The 24,180-nt window shown below is 43.7% G+C and overlaps 1 protein-coding gene across 1 annotated transcript; it reads right to left on the bottom strand.

Annotated features, from left to right (window-relative positions):
• Nucleotides 1–717: 717 nt before the first annotated feature.
• LOC143684570 (peptidase inhibitor 16-like) lies at nucleotides 718–24,106 on the bottom strand. The gene is given in 11 exon segments (XM_077161645.1): nucleotides 718–2,102; nucleotides 2,104–2,460; nucleotides 2,463–2,699; nucleotides 2,702–2,743; nucleotides 2,746–2,835; nucleotides 2,838–2,966; nucleotides 3,561–3,649; nucleotides 3,921–4,030; nucleotides 14,895–15,116; nucleotides 17,847–18,304; nucleotides 23,329–24,106. Coding segments are annotated over 10 exon segments (1,761 nt in total). The 5' UTR covers nucleotides 18,009–18,304; nucleotides 23,329–24,106; the 3' UTR covers nucleotides 718–1,779.
• Between the last annotated feature and the right edge of the window lie 74 nt (nucleotides 24,107–24,180).

Genomic DNA, 24,180 nt, shown 5'->3' with positions numbered 1-24,180 from the left:
GTATCTGCAGTCAGCTAGGAGGCGTGTCTGCTGCAATGAATGACGTTTGACTTAATTGGCTGGTGCTTAAATGAGAGATTGCAACGTAGCACTGCTAAGCAGCTCGGCATTCCTCATCTCAGCACTTGCAGCTCAGCCCAGGCCTTTGGAGATGCAGAAAGAAGTCACCCCGGGGAAAGTTGTTGGAACCCAGGGGCCTGGAGAGAAGACCAGCAGAGACCATCTTGTGCCTTCCACGTAAGAAAGAACCTCAGTGGAAAGTTAGCTGCCTTTCCTCTGAAGAACCAACAAAATAAATCCCCTTTTATTAAAAGCCAATCTGTCTCTGGTGTGTTGCATTCCGGCAGCTAGCAAACTAGAACAGGCCTACAGACGGTTGCCATGCCCTTCCCTACCACCTTGATCCCAAGCTTCTCTCAGTTACCCACTGTTGCACACACATGGACACTCTCCTGGATAACACTCTGTGCTTCCCTGTGGGAGCAGTTGGAACTCCAGAACTCTTTCTCAGAACTCTCCCAAGTACCAGGTTTGGCAAAGCCATACCTGAGACACATTTCTGACCTCGTAGTCCAGATGACCCAGGTAGAAGGCACTCCTGTGAGGTCATATGCCATGCCTTGATCCTGGGCATAACTGGGAGGGTCAGGCCATCACCCTCTTTGCCTTGCCTTTGGCCCTTCCTGCTTCTGGGTATGAAGAGGAAAGTGAGACAACCCTCACTAGATGGTTGTGAGTTGGGGAGAAGGGGTGTGAAAGAGCAGGAACTGCTATAGGTTGGTAGGGGAAGAGCTGAATCTCTTCAGGGCCTCCCAAATAGCCCTCCTTTGAAGCCCCCTCACAGTACTGAGACTCTGAGAACTCTTAAGACAGGCTTTTATTCAGGAGTCAGGGGTTGCTTCCCTTCCCTGGTTCCCATTTTCCCCACCCACAGGACCCACTTAAGTGGGAACTGTCCTTCATCTGCTCCTTATAGTCCCCTTCCAAGCTATAATGGCAAGTAAGGGGAAAGGGACACTCAAGGAGATTCCCCCACCCTGAGTAGGGAGAAAAGCTGGGCAAGACACGCAGGGCTCTCTCTTCAATCCCCACATACTCTCAGAACTGAGGTGGGGAAGGGGATTGGGGCCCAGAGGGGTCCAGACCAGGCATACAGTCATCAGGCCACAGCTAGCCCGGCTTTGTGCCCCCAAGATGTCTGTAAAAGAGGCACATGCCCTGCAGCCTTTGCCTTTAAGAAGGCCTTCAGCTGAGAAGCATCTTGATTGTGGGGCTGGAGTCAGGATTGGGGAGCTGGCAGATGGACAGCTGATCTCTTCACCTTGGGAAAGCAGAAAGTACTCCTAGGGGCATGCTGGAGGGATGGCTAGAGGAAGAGGCCAAGGGACTGGAGGTAGGGGTTCTTGGGAAGCCCTGAAATACTCTGTCCCTAGGAGAATGGGCCCATGGCCACAGGGACAACTGGTGAATTGGCACATGTGGCCAAAGGAACACCTTTTAGAACAATCTATAGTCAGCTGAATGGTGGGCTTCCCCAGATGCAAAAGGAGGGAGTAGGGATCTCCTGGGGCAATGCCAGGGGTTAGCCCCACAGAGGATGCCTGAGGAGGTGAAAGGACTGTTCTGGGGTCTGGGCAGAAGCTCGGGTGATGGGAGGGTACTGGGCCACAGGGTATGATCAGTCCAGAAGCTTTGGCTTCCAACGTAGAGAAGGACAATCCAGGGTAGGCGTGAAGTCAGGGTTCTCCCATCAGGCCTTGCACTTGAGTGGAAGCCCCTTCAGAAGGCTCCAGCCAACACCAGGGGAGGTAGTAGCAACAATCCCAGGAGACAGCTCCAGACATGACCAGGGGCCAAGTTTGGCTTTAATTTGCTTGGCTTTACCTTGTTTGGCTTTACCTTGCTTGGCTTTAACTTGTTGGGCTTTAACTTGTTGGGTTTTAGAGTGGTCTTCTTTAATGGGGTCGGTTTTACAGTGCTTGGCTTTTCCTTGTTTGGCATCCCCATGCCTGGCTGGATGCCTCCTCCAATGTCTGGTTCGATGGCTGGCTTGATTCCTAAATCACTGTCTGGCTCTTCAGGGATTATTTCATCTGAGGCAAAGGAAAGGCTTTGCCTCAACTTGGAGACAACTATTCCTGACTGCCCATCTTCCCCAACAGCCATGCAAGGTGGTGGCCCAGCAGCCAGGGAGGAGGCTTCTACTCAGAAGGTACATGCTCCCACCATGCCCATACCATCCATGCTGGGGACAGGATGCTGACATTCTGAAGCCAGGAGTATGGGAAAAGTAGATGCCATAGGCCTTACCTGACAAGGATGACTGTAGGGTCAGGGTGTGCCTACCCATGGCATTAGTGGTGGCAGAGGTGTTGGGGGAGCTGGGCAGGGACCTGGAGGTGGTGTGCCCCATGTGGACCTGTGTGGCCTGTAGTTCATCTGGCTCATCCTGGGCTGGGAAGGAGGCAACTTGTAGGAGCCCCTTGCCTGTGCCTTCTCCTGGGCATGGGCTAAGGGTTCTTGAATCCCTGTCAGGGACATCTCAGGGTGCAGAGATCTCTCTGGGCTCACAGAGGGTGCTTTTGTCCTGCTGGCAACTTTGTCTGCTAATTTGGGTGTGTGTGTATGGATTGATTTGGGTATGTTAACTGGTCCCTGATCAAAGGAGAGCATGCTGTGAATGGCCAAAAGAAAGGGCCCTCAGTTATTAATAGAGATGGGGCCTCTGTTGCCATGGATGGGGATCTTTCCTAGGTAAGGAAGATGGGGCCTCAATTTCTAAAGTAAGCAGAGTTTTGGTTGCCAGAGAGGCAGGGATCTCAGTTACCAAAAGAAGGGAGCCTCAGTTGCTAGGGAAGAAGGGGCACCCTTTTTCCTAGCCCCTGAGGCTTCAGTTGCCAAGGAAGATGAGGCCTCAGTTACCAGGGAAGGCAAATCCTGAGCCTCTTCTGGGCCTCTGATGGGTTCTGATGAGACAGACAAGGCCCACCATTAGTGCTGGAAGTGGGACCTCACATCCCTCACCCCACTGCAGCCAAGGTGAGGCAACCAAATGTCCCACCAGGACACACAAACACACAGTCCCTCTAGCAAATATGGCCCTCATTGATAATAAGGACCATTTCATGTTATTGCCACGGTTGCACCTCCCAGCCACCATCCTGGTCCAAATCTTCCTCTCCCTGAGCTTGTAGTTTCCTCTTCAGAAGACTTCAGTTTCACTTCTGTTCCTAACACGCTCACCCTGCCCCTTTCCCTGGCCTTCTGAGTGTGCCCACCAACCTGGCACCGCCCTCCTCCCCAGCCTGGCCCTTCCCAGCTCACCGCCAGTCCCTGCATTGGGGAGCCACTGGACTCATTCTCTGTTCTCCTCTGGAGGGTTGAAATCTCTCCAGTTTGAATAACAGTGGGTCAAAGTGGCTGCACAAGGAGGGCAAAGGGCTGCTGAAGATACTTCCCTGCACATGCATTGCCTGGGGTCCCTGCGAGGTTAGCACACTCTGGCCAGCACCTCTGGCCTCAGCCCCCCACCCCGCCCCCTGCCCCCCACCCCAACTCACCACAAAGGTTGTTCACGCAGCGGTAGCCAGAAGGGCACTGGGAGCATGATGGCCCCACCCGGTAGGGCCACCGCCCTATCACGTTTCCCCTACAGGAGGTGAGAAGGGTGCTTGCTGGGGGACAGTCCCTGACCCAACCTGCTCTCCCCTTTCTCCCAAACATAGACCTAATCCGAAGGTGGCCCAGAGTGCCTGGGGTGTGCTGCTTACAGCAGACATCTGCCATCGGACCCCAACAGCTTTCCTGAGGCATAGGCCGGATTGGCTTCCTTCAGCTTCCTCAAGCTCTGCCCACCTCAGCCCTCCCTTGCCTCTGCCGACCTGCCAGCCCCCCCCACCTGTGGGCTCCATGGTACTTACGGGGGCTGGTAGTTGCAGACCAGGAAATACATGTTGGCCTCATTAATGACGTGCAGCTTCTTACAATAGTAAGTGGCGCAGCCAACCCTGTTGGTGTCTGCCCAGACTACCTGAAGGAGAGTAAATTGCACATTTAGAACTGTCTGGGTGTTGCGGGCCTTACCTGGTGTCTCCCCAACCCAGCCTTCCTGGATGGTAGAGGGGACGCCCAATGGCCTACAAGATTTAGGTTCCTGAGGACACAGCTTCAGGACAAAATTCCCAACGGGGTTCAGTTTGTCCTGAGCAATCTACTGTCCCTAGCCAACCACACATCTCTTCTTGGAAACTTTCTTCAGTTCAGTTCTGATATTTCCTTATAAATTCTGTTTGTAGACACTTCCTAGAGACCCTTGCATTTTAAATAAAGAATATATTCAGAGGAATTTATCTAAAATGGCAGAAGCGGCAATCTAAAGGATAGACCCCAACAACAAGAAAAGTCCAAGGAAGGAACAAAGGAAGAACTGAGGAAGTTCAAATTACCCTCCCCACCCCAAATCACTCTGCTTGTTTCTAGGTGTGGGTCTTCTTGCAGTCGGAAAAATTCTGCCATAAATATAAAACTTAAAGTCAAACCAACCTTTGTGCACTGCTATGATCTGAGACCAGCAGCCTCCCCTTCTTGTTTTTAGACCCCATCTACCCAGGAGCTGCTCATACTAGGCAGGTTTTCACTGTGAGATCTGGCTCTGGCTGTTAGTTCTGCAGGCTTCCCTAGGATTGTTTTTTTTTTCTACTGAAATTGGCTGCATGCCCCCACCGCGTACCACCACTGAGCATCTCCCAGACAGAAATGACCCCAGAGTGCAAATGCACTCAGAGTCAGGGAAAGCTGGGTTGGGGGGTGGAGCAGACACACTCCTGCTGGGCACTGACAGTGCTCCCTGGAGGGATGTGTGTGTATAGGGGTGGGGAGAGGTGAGCTGGCTGCAAAGGAAAGGGGGCAGGGGTACTGCTGGGCCCTCACAACTTTCTGATCCATGTGGGTGTTCCTGGGATTTCCTTCCCTAAAGAGTAAGACTAAAAATACTACCCAAAAGAGGTCATGGAAAATGGAATTGGTGGAAATTCCACGGGTGGGAAGATGGTGGTTTCATTCTCTTCCTTTCAGATTTTTTTATGTAATATATTGCACAACAAATAAGCATTGGGAGGAGAAAAAAGGAATTCAATATAATGAAATTTAAATGCCCCTACACACATGCACACCACATATACACATACACACATCTTATCTGAAAACCCAAACTTTCAGAATGCATTGAGAACTCAGAAAAACAAAAGGTGACTGTCAGAGGCAGCAAATGCTATCGGAAGATTCCCCAAAATCTTTATTGAGTGATTATCTTATTTTTACGCACAACTTTAAAAAGCATACTCTTGTAAGGCATGCAACTAAGTGAATGAAACTTGAGGCCAGTATGTTGAATAAAATGTCAGAAACAAAAAGACAAATATTATCATGCTTCACTCAGATGTACTAACAATACACAAATTTAGAAAATTGAAGTTGAGAGTATGGGTTATCAGTGTGGGGCCTATTCTAAAGATTTTAGATTGTAAGCTCTTAAGCAGTCACATCTATTTTGGAGTTGTAACTATTATTACTAAATTCTGAGATGCTGAGTTATTTGTGTATAACCAGGTCATTGTCTGGAACTTTGGGTGTTTATATGGCACCTGAGACTCAAAATTAGAGCTATGAAGCTATGAAAGTCAGCATTACCCCCATACAGCAACTGTTTAAAAAGTTGAAAAAGAGATCAGACTTCAACTAGAGATATAAATAAATCTGATCTGATTAGGGCTAAGGGAAAACAGAATACAGGGTAAAGAATGATATAGTCTATATTTTAAAACTTCAACTTCTGTGTGAGACCAAAGGAAGAGATGTTAATTTTTTTATTTTTTCAATTTTGATTAATAAAACCAAACAACATACAACACAAACATTCTTAACATTTCATACTTGGTGTGCAATCAATGGCTCACAATATTATCATGTAGTTGTATATCCATCACCATGATAATTTCTCAGAATATTTACATCACTCCAGGAAAAGAAATAAAAAGAAAAAACTCATACATACCATACTTTACACCCCTCCCTCTTATTGACCACTAGTATTTCCCTCTAGCCAACTTATTTTAACATTTGTTCCCCCTATTATTTATTTTCAATCCACATTTTTTACTCATCTGTCCATACCATAGATAAAAGGAGCATCAGACACAAGGTTTTCACAATCACACAGTCACATTGGGAAAGCTATATCATTATTCAATCATCTTCAAGAAACATGGCTACTGGAACACAGCTCCACATTTTCAGGCAGTTCCCTCCAGCTCTCCACTACATCTTGACTAACAAGGTGATATTTATTTAATGTGTAAGAATAACCTCCAGGATAACCTCTAGACTCTGTTTGGAATCTCTCAGCCGTTGACACTTTATTTTGTCTCATTTCACTCTTCCCACTTTTGGTTGAGAAGGTTTTCTCAATCCCCTGATGCTGAGTGTCAGCTCATTCTAGGATTTCTGTCCCACGCTGCCAGGGAGATTTACACCCCTAGGAGTCATGTCCCATGTAAAGAGGAGGAGGGCAGTGAGTTTGCTTGCCATGTTGGCTAAGAAATAGGTCACATCTGAGCAACAAGAGAGGTTCTCTGGGGGTGACTCTTAGGCCTAATTTTTAGTAGGTTTAGCCTATTCTTTGCGGGGATAAGTTTCATATGAACAAACCCCAAGATTGAAGGTTTGGCCTATTGATTTTGTTGTCCTCACTGTTTGCAAGAATATCAGACCTTCTCCAAATGGGGAAGTTGAGTTTTTCCCCTTTTTTACCATTCCCTCAAGGGGACTTACTTTTTTATTCACTGTTCAAATCACTCTGGGATTTATTGGGGCATCACTCTGGATAAACCTACAAAATCTCATACCCTACTCAAGGTTCCATGTACTTAGAGTGTTCAATTAAACTGCCCATATAAGTTATATTAGGAGAGGCAGTAGTCAAAATGTAAATTTTGTACCAAATAAACATTTTTTGCTTTAGTCTCACACATAAGTTTTAAACTATGAATTACCATCTATTTTCAACACCCTGCAATATTGACAATCCTTTGTTCTTCCTCATGCAAAAACATTTTTAAATTTGTACATTTAGTCACTATCATTGTACACTCCAGGTATTTGTATATTATACCATCTCAGTCTTTATCATCTATCTTTCCTCCTGATTTCATTTGTTTCCTCAGCCCTCCTCCCTCTACCATTCTCACATTCAGCTTCATTCAGTGTACTAACATTTTTGTATTACAGTTAGGTAGTATTGTGCTATCCACCTTTACAATCAGTCCTGTTGCCCAATCTGTATTCCTTCACCTCTAATTACCCAATATCTACCCTGATGGTCTCTGTTCTGAACTGAAATTCTCCAAGTTCATTCACTAATGTTAGTTCATATCAGTGAGACCATACAGTATTTGTCCTTTTGTTTCTGGCTCATCTCACTCAGCATAATGTCCTCAAGGTCCATCCATGTTGTTACATACTTCACAACTTTATTCTATCTTTTAGCTGCATAATATTCCATCGTATGTATATACCATAGCTTGTTTAGCCACTCGTCTGTTGATAGAGAATGCTGCTATAAACATTGGTGTGCAAATGTCCATTTGTGTCCTTTCCCTCATGTCCTCTAAGTAGATAATCTAGCAATGATATGCCGGATCATAAGGCAATTCTATAGTTAGCTTTCTGAGGAACCGCCAAACTGCCTTCCACAGCAGTTGTACCATTTGACATTCCCACCAACAATGGATAAGTGTGCCTTTCTCCACATACTCTTCAGCATTTGTTGTTTTCTGTTTTATTGATAGTGGCCATTCTGGTGGGTGTGAGATTATATCTCATTGTGATTTTGATTTGCATTTCCCTAATAGCCAGTGAAGCTGACGATCTTTTCATGTGCCGTTGGGCCATTTATATTTCCTCTCTGAGAAGTGTTTGTTCATGTCTTTTGCCCATTTTGTGATTGGGTTGTTTGTCTTTTTGTTGTTGAGTTGAACAACCTCTTTATATATTCTGGATACTAGACCTTTATCTGATATATTGTTTCCAAATATTGTCTCCCATTGTGTAGGCTGTCTTTTTACGTTCTTGACAAAGTTCATTGATGCACAAAGTGTTTAATTTTGAGGATTTCCCATTTATTTATTTCTCCAATGCTTGTGCTTTGGGTGTAAGATCTAGGAAACTGCCTCCTATTATAAGCTTTATAAGATATTTTCCTACATTTTTTTTCTAAAAGTTTTATGGTCTTAGACCTAATTTTAGGTCAATTTTTTGAAGAGTTTGAGCAGGATTGTTACTAATTCTTTCTTGAATGTTTGGTAGAATTCATATGTGAAGCCATCTAGTCCTGGACTTTTCTTTTTTGGGAGCTTTTTAATGACCAATTCAATTTCTTTACTTGTTATTGGTTTGTTGAGTTCATCTATTTCTTCAGTCAAAGTTGGTTGTTTGTACCTGACTAGAAAGTTGTCCATTTCATCTACATTGTCGAGTTTATTAGCATAAAGTTGTTCATAGTATCCTCATTACCTCCTATATTTCTGTGGGGTCAGTGATTATGTCTCCTCTTCCATTTCTGATTTTATTTATTTGCATCCTCTCTCTTCTTCTTTTTGCCGACCTTGCTAAGGGCCCATCAATCTTATTGATTTTCTCATAGAACCAACTCCTGGTTTTGTTGATTTTCTCAATTATTTTCATGTTCTCAGTTTCATTTATTTCTGCTCTAATCTTCATTATTTCTTTCCTTTTGCTTGGTTACTTTGCTGTTCTTTCTCTAGTTCTTCCAAGTGAACAGTTAATTAATCGATTTTTGCTCTTTCTTCTTTATTGATATAGGTATTTAGGGCAATAAATTTCCTCCTTAGCACTGCTTTTGCTGCATCCCATAAATTTTTTTTGTTCCCCCTATTATTTATTTTTATTCCATATTTTCTACTCTTCTGTTGATATAGTAGCTAAAAGGAGCATCAGACACAAGGTTTTCACATTCACAGAGTCTCATTGTGAAAGCTATATCATTGTTCAATCATCATCAAGAAACATGGCTACTGGAACACAGCTCTACATTTTCACGCAGTTCCCTCCAGCCTCTCCACTACATCTTGAACAACAAGGTGATATCTACTTAATGCATAAGAATAACCTCCAGGATAACCTCTCGACTCTGTTTGGACTCTCTCAGCCATTGACACTTAGTTTCATTTCACTCTTCCCCCTTTGGTCGAAAAGGTTCTCTCAATCCCTTGATGTTAATTCTCAGCTCATTCTAGGGTTTTTCTCAGTCCCTTGTGCATCCCATAAATTTTGATATGTTGTGTTTTCATTTTCATTTGCCTCGAGATATTTACTGATTTCTCTTATAACTTCTTCCTTGACCCACGGGTTGTTTAAGAGTGTTGTTGAGCCTCCATATATTTGTGAATTTTATGGCCCTCTGCCTATTATTGATTTCTAACTTCATTCCTTTATGATCTAAGAAAATGTTTTTATGATTTCAATCTTTTTAAATTTTTGAGACTTTCTTTGTGACCCAGCATATGGTCTATCCATGAGAATGATCCATGAGCACTTGAGAAAAATGTATATCTTGCTGTTGTGGGCTATAATGGTCTATAAATGTCTATTAGGTCTTATTTGTTTATTATATTATTCAAATTCTCTGTTTCTTTATTGATCCTCTGTCTAGACGTTCTGTCTATTGATAAGAGTGGGGAATTGAAGTCTACAATTATTATGGTAGATGTGTCTATTTCTCTTTTTGGTGTTTGTGTCATGTATTTTGGAGCACTCTGGCTCAGTGCATAAATATTTACGATTGTTATGTCTTTTTGTTGAATTGTTCCTTTTATTAATACATAGTGTCCTTTGTCTCTTTTAATTGTTTTACATTTGAAATCTAATTTGTTGGATATTAGTATAGTTACTCTTGCTCTTTTCTGATTGTTGTTTGCATGAAATATCTTTTCCCAACTTTTCATTTTCAACCTATGTTTATCTTTTGGTCTAAAATGTGTCTCTCATAGACAGCATACAGATGGGTCCTGTTTCTTAATCCATTCTGCCAGTCTATGTCTTTTGACTGGGGACTTTAATCTATTAACATTTAGTGTTATTGCTGTAAGGGTAGTACTTTCTTCCACCATTTTGCCTTTTGGATTTTATATGTCACATCTAATGTTTCTTCTTTTTACCTTTACTGATAGTATTCATTTCTACACTCTTCCCCATACCTCTCTCCTGTTGTGCTGGTCTGAATCTGTGGTGGACCCCAGAAAAGCCATGACCTTTAATCCTCATTCAATATTGCTGGGTGGGAGCATTTTGATTGTTTCCATGATGTGACCCATCCAGTTGTGGGTGGTAACTTTTGATTAGATGATTTCCATGGAGGTGTGTCTCCACCCACTGAAGGTGGAGTTGCTTGCTGGAATCCTTTAAAAGAGGAAACATTTTGGAGAGAGCCCCTTTTGGTAGAGCCATGTGAAAGCCAGCAGATGCTGCCATGTTTGCCATGTGCCTTTCCAGCTGAGAGAGAAACATTGAACGTTGTTGGTCTCCTTGATCCAAGGTATCTTTCCCCGGATGCCTTAAATTGGACATTTCTATAGATTGTTTTAATTGGGACATTTTCTCGGTCTTAGAACTGTAAACTAGCAATTTATTAAATTCCCCTTGTTAAAAGCCATTCCATTTCTGGTATATTGCATTCCGGCAGCTAGCAAACTAGAACATCTGTCTTTTCCTATCTGTCACTAGTGCTTCCTTTAGTATTTCTTGCAGAACTGGTCTCTTGGTCACAAATTCCCTCAGTGATTTTTTTGTCCGAAAATGTTTTAATTTCCCCTTCATTTTCGTTTTTTTTTTTTTTTTTTTTTTTTTTTTTTTTTTTTACATGAGCAGGCACTGGGAATCAAACCCGGGTCCTCTGGCATGGCAGGCGAGCATTCTTGCCTGCTGAGCCACCATGCCCCCCCCCCCCCCATTTTTGAAGGACAATTTTGCTGGATATAGAATTCTTGGTTGATAGTTTTTCTCTTTTAGTATCTTAAATATATCATACCACTGTCTTCTCGCCTCCATGGTTTCTGCTGAGAAATCTGTGCATAGCCTTATTAGGCTTCCCTTGTATGTGACGGATTGTTTCTCTCTTGCTGCTTTTAAAATTCTCTCTTTCTCTTTGACATCTGACATTCTGATTAGTAAGTGTCTTGGAGTACATCTATTTGGATCTATTCTGTTTGGGGTATGCTGCACTTCTTGGATCTATAATTTTAAGTCTTTCATAAGAGTTGGGAAATTTTCAGTGATAATTTCCTCCATTAGTTTTTCTTCTCCTTTTCCCTTCTGGGACACCTACAACACGTATACTCGTGCACTTCATGTTGTCATTCAATTCCCTGAAACCTTGCTCATGTTTTTCCATTCTTTTCCCTATATTTTCTTTAGCGTTTCAGATTTCAGATGTCCTATCCTCCAGTTCACTAATCCTATCTTCTGCCTCTTGAAATCTAACATTGTAGGTTTCCATTTTTTTTCATCTCTTCTACTATGCCTTTCATTCCCATAAGTTCTGTGATTTGTTTTTTCAGACTTTTGATTTCTTCTTTTTGTTCTTTCCTTGCCTTCTTTATATCCTCCCTCAATTCATTGATTTTTTGATGAGGTTTGTCATGTCTGTTTGGACATTCTGAATTAATTGTTTCAACTCTTGTATCTCATTTGAATTGTTGATTTGTTCCTTTAACTGGGCCATATCTTCCATTTTCCTAGTATGATTCATTATTTTTTGCTGGCATCTAGGCATTTAATTTCCTTAATTAGTTTATTCTGGAGATTGTTTTCACTTTTTTTTACCTAGGATTTTTTTTGCTGGATGATTTGTTGTCTGTCTGTTCTTTGACATTGAGTTCAGCTTATTCTAGACCACTAGCTTATGGTTTGCTTAACAGATCAGAATTTTTCAGTTCTTGTTTTCTTATTTCTTACCCTGCCTGTGTGGTGCCTTCCCCCCACCCCCACCCCCCACTTAGGAGGGTCTACTTAGGTATTATAGACCCCAGTCAGATTTTCCCAGACCAAACTGGACTCATCTCAGGAGAAAAGAGTCACCTGTGTCAGTTTTCCCTGAGGGTGAAACCCAGCGGGTTGAAAGACTTCCCTATGAAGCCTCTAGACTCTGTGTTTTTCCTATCCTGCCCAATATGTGGTGCTTGTCTGCCTGTGGGTCCCACCAGTTTAAGGTGATGTGGTACATTTAACTTCAGCAGACTCTCTCTGCTGAGGCTGTGGTTGAACAGAGGAGATGTTATAGGCTGGATTTAATCACTTCAGTTTTCCTGACTGTGGGGTCTGAATTCCTTAATGGAGGAATTCCACCTGAGCTAGGCCCCATCCCTCTCCTGGGGAAGGACCCTCCAGACAAGCTCTCAGACAAGCTTAATTACACCCTTGCCTGGGGCAGTTGGAGCCTGAGAAGCCTTGCAGTTGTATCCAAAGAGCAGTCAAGCCATAGAAACACAGCCACAAAAAAAGAAAAGAAAAAAAAGTACTTTTCAGGGCAGGACCCCTGTTCCTTGGGTTTGCCAATCAAGAGCTTAAGTTGGTCCACTGCTCTGTGTATCTCCAGTCCTATGTACCCCCTCCTTTCTTTCAGGGCCCAGACCCTTTCAGCTATTTTTTGCTGTCCGATCCAAAAAAAACCCTCTGTTTGTTTCTTTTTCTTTTTCCATCAGCCCTGTCTCTCCTGTGCAGGGACAACCTTAGCTTTTACTTGAAGTTCAGCTGAGCTGGGGATCTGTTTTTAGTAGTCAGAATTTGTTAATTAATTCTAAAAATTGGAGCTTGGTTGAGCTCAACCCCTTGCTGCTAGTAAAGTTTCCTTCCTTCACCTGGAAACCAGCCTGTGGGGGAGGGGTCTAGCCACTGTGGCTTGGGGTACTCACGGTTCTGAGTGGGATCACAACAGGTCCAGCTTGTTCAAACTGGTGTATGCTGTGTGTTCAGTCACTGATGTGGCCCCAGCAGTTGTTCTGTACTGTTCCTGGCTATTTACTAGCTGCTCTGGAGGACAAACTAAATCCCACACCTCACTAGACCACCATCTTAGTTCCCCTCCAAGAGATGTTTACTAGGTGAAAACATTTACATTTTTAGTAGCACACTATTTAATTCAACTTGTATGGTCAGTTTATTCAAACACCATAATTACATAGAATGTTTAATAGGGTGTGGTCTTGTTTGTTTGTCCAGGTTAGTAAGATGCCCCAATATATCCCAGAGTAATATGGGCAGAGAATAAAAAAGTATTTGCAAAGTCCACTTGGGGGAATGGGGAGAAAGAGGAATTATTCAACTTCAATCCTGATATTCTTCCAAGCAGTGGGGACAACCAATTTAAAAGGCCAAGCCCTTGATCTTGGGACTCACTCCTATGAAACTTATTCTTACAAAGAAGGAGCTAAACCTATGTATAATTATGCTTAAGAATCATCCACATGGAAGCTCTTTTGTTGCTCGGATGTGGCCTCTATCTCTAAGCTAATTCAGTAAGTGAACTCACTGCCATCCCCCCTACATGGGACATGACACCCAGGGGTATGAAACTCCCTGGCAATGTGGGACAGCACTCCCAGGATGAGCCAGGACCCAGCATCACAGGATTAAGAAAGACTTCTTTACCATAAGGAGGAAGAGAGAAATGAGTCAAAATAAAGTTTCATGGCTGACAGATTTCAAACAGAGTTGAGAGGTTATGCTGCAGGTTATATCTCACGCATTACATAGATATTTCCTTTTAGTTTATGGTGTCTTTGACTGGTTAGAAGGAAGTACCTGAAACAGTTGAACTGTATTCCAGTAGACTTGATTCTTGAAAATGATTGTGCAACTATATAGCTTTTACATGTGACTGTATGATTGTGAAAATCCTGTGGCTGATGCTCCTTTTATCCAGGGTATGGACGGATAAGTGAAAAAATAAGGATACAAATTAAATAAATAATAGGAGTGTAGATGATAAAAAAAAATTGGGTAGATTGCAATACTAGTGGCTAGTGGGAGGGAGGTGTAAGGGGTATGGGATGTTTGGTTTTTTAATTTTTATTTATTTTTCTGGAGTGGTTCAAATGCTCTAAAAATGATCATGGGATGAATACACAACTATGTGATGATATTGTGAGCCACTGATTGTATATTGTATGGTACGTGAAGATATTCCAATAAAAATATTTTTTTCAAAAAGAAAGAAAGAAAAATCAAACATAACAATGTAGATTTCAGAGGAATTGGTCTATTTGCTTTATCAGTTCCTACTGATGAGAAGCAGCAAATCAGGCACCATGAAAAACGACAAGAGTGACAGTGAGAGAAGAAGGAAGTTGGGGGCATTTGGCGCAGGATCACATAGCCCTGCATTACCTAGGAGGGGTAGGACAGAGGACTGCTTAGAGCCTGGTGCAGTATCGCCTACTCCAGTAACTGCTGTCCATGCAACTGGAGCTGTGACATCTAACTTTTGTCTCTTCAGTAACAGGAGACTTAGGAGGAGGGCAAAGACTGTGGTTTGTAAAGAGTAAAATGAAAATGATTTGGGCAGTTTGAGAAGCAGAATTGTTAGGAGGTCTAGATAACACATTAGTTAGTTGTTGTAAAAGATCATGTTTTATAAAGGATTTAAGGGGGCTTAAAATGCTGACTTGCCTTCCTGAATTAAGGATGCTCCTGGGACCCCTGGGTGGAGAAGAGAGGTGGCCCAGCCACCCATAGCTAGGATGGTCCTGCCACAACGTGTCGAGACCCCACTCAAGTCTCCCTCGGTTCACACTGTCCCAGGCCCTGGCCAGCCTCCAGCGCACCTGTGTGTAGTGGCCACACATCTCCCCCGGCCTGCAGGTGTTGGCGCTGAAGTTGTAGAATTCGCGCTCACGGTGCCACTCTGACACGCCCAGAGGCAGGTTTATCTCCGTACCCGTCATGGTGAACAGGTTCTCGCCACGATACCCAGGATTTGGGTTGTGGGCCCACTGGCAATGCTGTGCATAGGCCTCAGCGAATTTGGCCAGATCCTCGTCCCAGTACTGTGGGGCAGGGGAGGGAAGTGAGGTGGAGGTGAGAGAGGGAGGTGGGAGAAGAAAGTAAGGACGTCTACAGACTCTTTGGGTACCAGAGCAGAAGGTTGGCGGTATAGTGGGTGCTTCTGGAGGCAGGGAAACCTCATCCTGTGACTCTTGCCCGTGACCTGGAGCAGGTGGGCTTCTATGGGGAGGTGAGAGGATGTCACCCCAGCCTGCAAACTTAGCCAAACTTGGGACTAGTCATCAACTTTGTGGTTTCATATGTTTGCATAAACTTTCTGGGCTCTCAAAGGATGTTGGGAGGATTAAGTGAGATGATGTTTATGACTATAATTAATATTATTCCTTGTGAAAAGTGAGCAGGTTCAGTTAGACATCGCTACCTATCATAACTTGCCAAACTCTAACCAAAACCATTCCTGCCAATCCTAAAGAACACCTAGGGTAATTCTACAAAGGTCCCTGCACTAGGGTAATTTTACAGAAGCCTACAACCTACAGATGGGTCCCTGGACCAGATAAGTCCTAAAATACAGATGGTCCAGCCTCTCTAGAACATCAGCTAGTTCAATCCCCTATCCCATATTATCGACAGCCCCTTCCAACATGAAAAAGTTAGAATGGGCATAGCCTAAATACCCCTAAGGTGTGGGAGAAAAATCAGATGTGATGGTGGAGTTATACAGAGGAAGTAGGGTTTAACAAATGAGTCTGATTGCTGAATCATTATATTGATATTTCTTTTAGTCCCCAGGACCTCAGAAGAGCTAAAAGTAAAAACCCAAAATTGTGGAATTGTAACCCATACCAAACTCTGAAATCTGTTCTACAACTAATTGTTGCAATGTGCTTTGAAATTTATTGCTTTTTAGTATAAATGTTATTTTTCACAAAAAGGAAAAAAAAATAGAGGAGGAGTATAACAGAAGATAGGATTTAACAAATGCATATGACTGCTGAATCATTATGTTGATATCTTTTGATCTCCAGTGTCTTGGAGCAGCTATAAGAAAAAACGACAAATCAGGGAACAGTAACCCATACCAAACTTTAAAATCTGTTCTATAATTACTTGTTAAAATGTACTTGAAAATTTATTGCTTTTTTGTATATATGTTGTATTTCACAATAAAAAAAAACATAAAAAAAAAAAAAGTGAGCAGGGATGTCCTGGCCACTTCCCAGGGCTGCATAAACCTTCTTCTCTGAAGATCACAAGATGTTCACAGGAATGTTTAGAGGCCAGGTCCTGCCAGAACTCTTCTCTCCCTTCTCAACTCCCACTCTCTCTTTGGGATAGCTCACACTCCAGGCTTTTGCCAGTTTCAGGCTTCCCTCCCAACTGCTATTCCCAGGAACTCTCAACTATTGTCAACTGACAACCCCTTTCCCTAAGTAAAGTGTCTGTGTCTGACTCTCACTCCACAGGCAATTTTTGGAGGCTTGTTAACCCAAATAGCTTTCAAATCCCAAAAGCAGTGTTCTCCAGTGGAGACTTCATATGAGATGTTACAGGGCGGGAGGTATCTTAGGTTAGAGCTCTTCTGAGGTTCTGTCCCCAGCTGGAGGACATGCCACAGTATAGTGGAAAGCAGAGATTCCTAACAAGTCATCTGACCTAAGGACTGGATCCTATTAAACTTTGTCCTTAACCTCTCCTAGAAATGGATGGCCTGGAAGAAACCCTTGCTCCACCCTCTGGGGGCCCAGACAGCTGAGGAAGCTGATGCTACCCAAAGCACCAAGAGTTTAGGTGACCCAAAGGAGAGTGGGCATTTGGCCATATCCACTCCTGGTGAGGAGGAGTAGGAGGTGGGAGCACTGGGCTGGGACCTGCCTCACTGCCATGACCTCAAGTCAGTCATTTTTCCTTTCTGGGCATTTTTGTTCCAGATCACTAGCAGTAGTAAGAAAGGTGTAGCCTGTAGGGGAACATGAGTTATCAAGCCAGTCCTTAATTTCCACCAATGTGGATTTCATGTGTGTATTTTGATAGTGCTTTTTCAATGTTTAAAGATTTAAACATGCAAAAAATACAGAAATACTCCCTATTGTGTGTATTTTTGACATTATGTGTTTTTCTCCATTTACTATTATATCTGTGAGGTGCCTATCATGTTGCTAGGCACATGGAGCACTAATTAAGACTCCCATTTTACAGATGAGAAGTGGGGGTCAGCAAGGTTAAGGGACTTGCCCAAGATTACAGGTCTTGCAGGAGGTAAAAACAGCATATGGATTGTGTGATTCAAAGACCTCTTGGCTTCTGGTTCCTTTTCTCATTCCACCACCTTAGTACCTCTCTCCTACCCAAGGCTGCAGGACCCATCCAACTGTTCTGCTTTATCTTCCTATCTTCTTGGAGAACTCCTGAAAGACTGTTCCTACCAAGGCATTAAGAATTTGCTGTCTTTCCCCTCCCAGGGGCACATGCATTTTAGGAAGTGCTGGGGATGGAGGTGAGTCATTGGAGGGGGAAGCAGGACATCCAGGCCTACCTCTACTAGCTGCATAAGCACGGGCATGGCCCTCTGAGCCTCAGTCTCCTCATCTGTATAATGGTGCTGCTTATGAGCAAATGTCAATATATAAATAGTGTGAGGGACTCTCTGTTACTGAGCAGTGGGGTAAGTCTCTTAGAGCTTGAGCAAGGGTGGGGAGAAGTGATAGGTGGGGATCCCTGCCCTTCATCCCCTTCAATCTCAGCATGCAACTGTACCCAGCTGCACTCACCATTTTCAGCATGTGCGTCGACTTCGGGAACACTTGTGAACGGTAGAGGTTGTGCTGATCCACCAACACTTTTTTATCCTCTTCACTGAGGGCATCTGTGGGGCCTGTGGTGGCCAGCAGCAGCAGCAACATCGGCAGCAGGAGGCTTTGGAAGCTGTGCATGGTGGCTAGCCTTCTCTGCTTCTTCTGTCCAGGGGTCTGGCAGTTGGATTTAAAGTCCTTCCCACACAAGCACCACCCCGGCTGGGACGGGACGGGAGGGGCTGTGTCTGGACGCCCAGCCTGGCTCTCATAATATCCTGGGGAGGGCTGGTGCCTTGGGTCCCGACCAGAGTTGAGTCCACTCCCAGCATTCATCTCTCCTCAGAGCCCTTGGCAAAGCCTCCTTTCTCTTGGTAATGGGGCTCAGGAGAAGAGCTGTGTGATTTCCACAGTCCCTCCCTTGTCGTGGACAGGTCCTTGAGGGGAAGAATCAAAGGCATCGATAGAACAACTGGTTGCAAGCATATTACAACTACTGGGTGCTGAGGACAGATAAAAGGAAAGAAACCTTACACACAGAGCACTGGGCCAAGATGAGGAGGCTTTGGGTGGCTGATAGAGTGAAGGAAGAAGGCAGGGTGTGTTTGAATGAATGTTGAGCCCAACCTAAGGCTGGATCCTGGTTCTGTCCTTAGGTGGCTATGTTTTTAGCTGTGTTCTCAACTGTGAATAACTGACAATAATAGTACTTAACTCATAGGGCAGTACAGAAGATAAATGAGATACAACATATGTAAACCACCCAGAACAGTACCTGGCACATAGTAGTGCTCATAACACCACTACCCATGTGACATGCTCTTAGCTGGCTCCTGATCTAATGGTGAGGCACGGCCCATGCTTATATAGGAGGGGCTCAAGTTTTTCCCATTCTAGCTCTATTGTGGAGTAAAGCTTTTCACTACGAAGAGAATTTTCAGCTTTTGTGTGCCCTCTGTGAATGCATGTGCCTGTGGTGCCCAGGTAGGTAGTGCATGCCTTTATGAGGCATGAAGCTGGAACTTTGAGTTCGGTACACTTGAGGTCAGCTGAGATCCTTGAAGATGGCACCCTCAGTGAACCTAAAAAAACATTCACCGGGCGGGCCGCGGTGGCTCAGCGGGCAAAGTGCTTGCCTGCTATGCCGGAGGACCTCGGTTCGATTCCCGGCCCCAGCCCATGTAACAAAAACGGAGAAACAGAATACAATAAAACAAGAAAATGTTTAAAAATGTTTCCCTTTCTTCCTTCCTTCCTTCCTTCTATCCTTCCTTCCTTCTCTCTGTCTTTCCTTAAAAAAAAAAAATAAATAAATAAAAAAAAAAAAACATTCACCCACCAGCTTTGGAAGATGGCAAGAGAGCTTGTCCCTGTTAGGTCTCTGGGTGAAAACAAAAGCAAAAGCAAAACAACTTGGGAAATCCTAAGTTGGTCCAGAGTGGGGTGAGTAAGATTGTGGAGGGGATCTTGGCAGAGAGAAAGGCAAAATCTTGTCTGGACTAGTGCATTTCCTAATATAACTTATGTAGACAGCTTAATTGAACACCATAACTACATGGAACCTTGAGTAGGACATGAGATTTTGTTGGTTTATCCAGAGTGATGCCCCGATAAATCCCAGAGTGATTTGAACAGTGAATAAAAAAGCATTTGCAAAGTCCCCGTCAGGGAAAGGAGAGAAAAGGGGAAAATTCAACTTCTACCAGTTCAATTCTTGATATTCTTGCAAGCAGTGCAGACAAACAAAGCTATAGGCTGAGCCCCCAATCTTGGGGTTTGTTCATATGAAATTTAACCCCACAACGGATAGGTCAAGACTACTTAAAATTAGGCCTAAGAGCCACCCCCAATAGAACCTCTTTTGTTGCTCAGATGTGGCCTCTCTCTCCCCAGCCAACACAACAAGCAAACTCACCACCCTCCCCCTGTCTACATGGAACATGACTCCCAGGAGTGTGGACCTTCCTGGCAACCTGGGACAGAAATCCTAGAATGAACTGAGACTCAGCATCAAGGGATTGAGAAAACCTTCTCAACCAAAAGGGAGAAGAGAGAAATGAGACAAAATAAAGTGTCAACGACTGAGAGATTCCAAACAGAGTCAAAAGGTTATCCTGGGAGTTATTCTTACACATTAAATAGGTATCACCTTGTTAGTCAGGATGTAATGAAGAGGCTGGAGGGATCTGCCTGAAAATGTGGAGCTATGTTCCAGTAGCCATGTTTCTTGAAGATGATTGTATAATGATATAGCTTTCACAATGTGACTGTGTGATTGTGAAAACCTCGTGTCTGATGCTTCTTTTATCTACCTTATCTACAGACAAGTAAAACATATGGAATAAAAATAAATAATAGGGGAAACAAATGTTAAAATAAATTTAGATTGAAATGCTAGTGATCAATGAAAGGGAGGGATAAGTGATATGGTATGTATGAATTTTTTTGTTTTCTTTTTATTTATTTTTCTGAATAGATGTAAATGTTCTAAGAAATGATCATGATGATGAATATGCAACTATGAAATGATATTGTGAATTACTGATTATATATGTAGAACGGAATGATCAAAAGTTAAGAATGTTTGCGTTTGTTTGTTGTTATATATTTTTTAAAAATTTAAAAATTAATTAAAAAAAATCCTATCTGGAGGGAGCTTTCATGATCCAGGGTACTCGGCCCATCCATGGGAAAAGTACTCCTGGTTTTAGCTCAGAATCCGAAATTACAAAACATGTACAACACACAGAACACAACATAAACAGGAGGATTTCTGTCCTCAAAATGAGATAGAACAAAACAATCTCTAAAAGAGTTTCAAATAATTATATTCAAAATGAATGAGGAAATAATTGGATAGCTGAAAAAGGGAGAACAAAGATTTAGTGGATAGAGCAGAATAGGTTGTGTTAGAAAATATAAGAATGTAGTCTTCTGTGAAGAGAGGAGAATTTACTGGGAACAGGAGAAAAGAGGAGAGAAACAGATTAGATATACAGCACAGACCACTAAACAGTTGTCATAGGATGTTTAGCTGGTGAAGCTGTAAAATGGATCTTTCTTCTGTGAACAGGAGACCTCAGACTGTGCCTACCAACTTGAGCTTGAGAAAGAAATAAGGAGATGTAGAAGAAAACAGAGACCTCCCTGGGAATTAACACAGTTTAGACCTGGCCTGGTTGGACTCAGGATTGGAAGCACAGGGTTTTCAGATGCTTCTTGGGTGGGACCAGGCACGGGCACCATAGACTGACCTAGTGAGGTCATCTCTGTGTTCTCTGCCTCCAATCAGGCCCCTCTCCAACAAGGAAAAAAGCTCTGTAGGTTCAGCCGAATGGGCAGCATCCATTCATTCATTCAACAAAGATGTACAGAGTTTCTCCATTGTGCTAAATGCTGTATTAGGTGGACATGGCAGACTGGGTCAGCATAGTCATGGAGCAGCTGGTTCAGTTGCACAAGACCCACCAGGAAACACATACAACATTATGAGTAAGAGTGTGCGATTTACCAGCTGTGGTAAATCTTGGCTAAGATATTTCCCTGCACTCTGCCTCAGTTTCCTCCTCTGTAAATTAAGCCTAGAACCTGCTTCATAGTTTGATTGTGAGCATTAGTTAGGAGACAGATAGGGCTTGGATTAATATCTAAAATACAGTAAGTGATCACTGTGTTAGTAAGAATTAATCCAATTATTCCTATTATTATTACACTTGGGGGGGTTTGCAGGGCTTTGAGTTGTAGAAGAGAAAGAAATACAGCTGTTGGCCTGGTGTTACCGCTGGGGAGGTATACTCTTCACATGGGGAGTTTGAAACTTGAAGGAGAGGATGCAAAAACCCTTCTGAAGGGCAGGAGTGCTGGTGTGAGCAGGCAAAGTGTAATGGGTTGAATTGTGTCCCCCAAAAAGACATGTTCAAGACCTAATCGCCCATGGTGATGAATACACAACTGTGTGATGATATTGTGAGCCATTGATTGTATACTTTCGATGGACTGTATGTGCGTGAAGATATCCCAATAAATATTTTTCAATAGACCTAATTCTCGTTCTCCTGAATGTGATCCCACTTGAAATTAGGATCTTTGACGATGTTATTATCTAACATGAGGCTAAATGGGATCACAATGGCCCCTAATAAGGAGAGGAAGTTTGGACAAAGAAAAGAGAGAAGAGAGCCCTATGACAGAGGGCAGAGACTGAGTGATGCCACAAGTCAAACAACACCCTGACTGCCGGCAAGCCGCCACCATCTTCCTAGAGACTTCAGAGGGAGCACAGCTGTGCCAACACCTTGATTTTGGACGTCTAGCCTCCAGAACTGTGAGAGAATGAATGTCTGTTGTCTTCAGCCACTTGGTCTGCGGTACTGTGTTATGGCAGCCCTAGGAAACTAAGACAGGAGGCCTCCTGGCAGGGCAGAGAGGGAGGAGCCTGGCTTGTCTGAGAGGGAGGATGAGATGGGAAGGAAGACTGGGAGGCTGCTCAGAGTCAGCCTGCACGTTCTAGGACGAAGTACAGGCGCTGACAGCAGAATGCCACCAAAAGCAACGCTCCGCGTGTGTGCATTCCTATGTGCATCCCAGAGCCATTTCCACTTGGCTGATCTATCTCATTTACTCCTCATGACAAGCCTCTGAGATGAGTCTCACTATCACTCCACACAAGGTAACTGAGGATCAGAGAGTTACAGTGATTTCCCCAATGTCGCCCAGCTGGTAGTGGCAGAGCTGGCCGGGCAGCAAACACCATTTATTTAAGAAGCACTTATCTGGTGCTTACTTTGGGGCAGACACCTTTCCAAGCAATTTCTGTGCATCAACTTAAAACACCTCAATCAGACAAGAAACTGAGGCCCAGGCAGGTTAAGAAAATTGCCTGTGATCACACAGCTAGTAAGTCTCAGAGACAGGATTCAAACCCAGGCCTCCCTGCTCCAGAGGAAGCCCTCTCTTGACCCACCCCCAGAGGCCTGTTTGGGGAGGACAGCTGCCTGCACAAGGAAGGGTGCCTGGCGGCTGGTCCTGGAACCCCCACTAGACAGACCAGTGGCAGAGGCTAGCAGCGAGGGATTGGTGCTCCTAGACAGAGGCAGTTGGACAGGTAAGATGGAACCAGAGAAAAGGCCAAGGCAGATACAGGCCTTCAGGTCTGCCCTGGGCCAGCCTCCATCCCATCCCCACCTTCTCTAAACCCACCCATAGCCTTCTTCCCAGTTCCCACCTCTCCCCACATTGCTCAAATTTACTGACCCAAGTTGTTTTCCCTCGTTGTCCCAGCTTACAGAACCCAGTCCAGACAGGGGAATACAGTCTGTAACTGGGTGGTGGCAGGGGAGGGTTCTGGATAGGGGGAGGGGGCCAGAGCTGTGCTGTAATTTACTCAGGCAATTCCCAGGTTTAGACAATAAATAGATTTTCGGTCTTTTGGGGATCTTACAGACAACTCTGAATCACTCACTTTTGAGACAAGGTTTTTTTTCTTGTATGTTGACTATTCTTTGGTAAGTTCTGATTCTCACCATTGTAGCTCGGATTGCTCTTTTGGCCACATTCTGTGTTCTCACGGAAACCAAAGGTCACTAGGCACAGAATTCAAACCACACTAGCAGCTGGGCTTCCCCAGTCGTGGTCACTTGCTGGTATAACAATAGTGGCATCTTTAAGGAATTTGCTTTAGTTCCACCTCAGTGAACTCCATACCAAGGGCTGCAGAATATAGTTTTTAATTTAAATTTAAAATTTAAAGGAAGGCAAATGCCGCAGATGGCATCAGAGAACAATGCCCAAGGTTTACAGATGGAAGCCAGTCTATGCACATGCTGAAAGCAGGCAATTCTGAGCCACGTTGGTCACAGAGATGAAGTCAGCAGCCCCTCTTCCCCTCACCACAATCTGACTATTGCCTGGGAACTGCTTCCTGGTTGTTCAGACCTTCAGTCTTTTCCAGGCAACAGTGCCCACTGTGTCTCTTTTACTTTGCCCCTCTCTCCTCCTGAATCAATGTATCCCCTCTCATCTAGTTTAAATGTAAAATGAAGGCTAAACAGCTATGAGAATCACGGTTTCAGAGCAGAAGTAAACGCATAAACTTTGACAAAATCAAAACAGGTATAATTAATAGAAATTGGGAACTAGAGGAAAACTTAGGTAGGAGAAAGATTAGGTCATAGGAAAACGAAAGCACAGTTCAAGGCTCTCATCGTAAGAGGCTTGAATTGTGCCTTCTAAAAAGGACTCTTAAAAAACCCTCTAGTTTTTAGTTTTTTTCATAATCTTATTTCAGAGAGATCTTTTGTGAACTAATTTTTTT

This window comes from Tamandua tetradactyla, chromosome 5 (assembly GCF_023851605.1).
Source record: "Tamandua tetradactyla isolate mTamTet1 chromosome 5, mTamTet1.pri, whole genome shotgun sequence".
NCBI lineage: Eukaryota > Metazoa > Chordata > Mammalia > Pilosa > Myrmecophagidae > Tamandua > Tamandua tetradactyla.
Note: the sequence above shows the minus strand (reverse complement) of the source record. Positions and strands in the feature narration are given on the sequence as shown.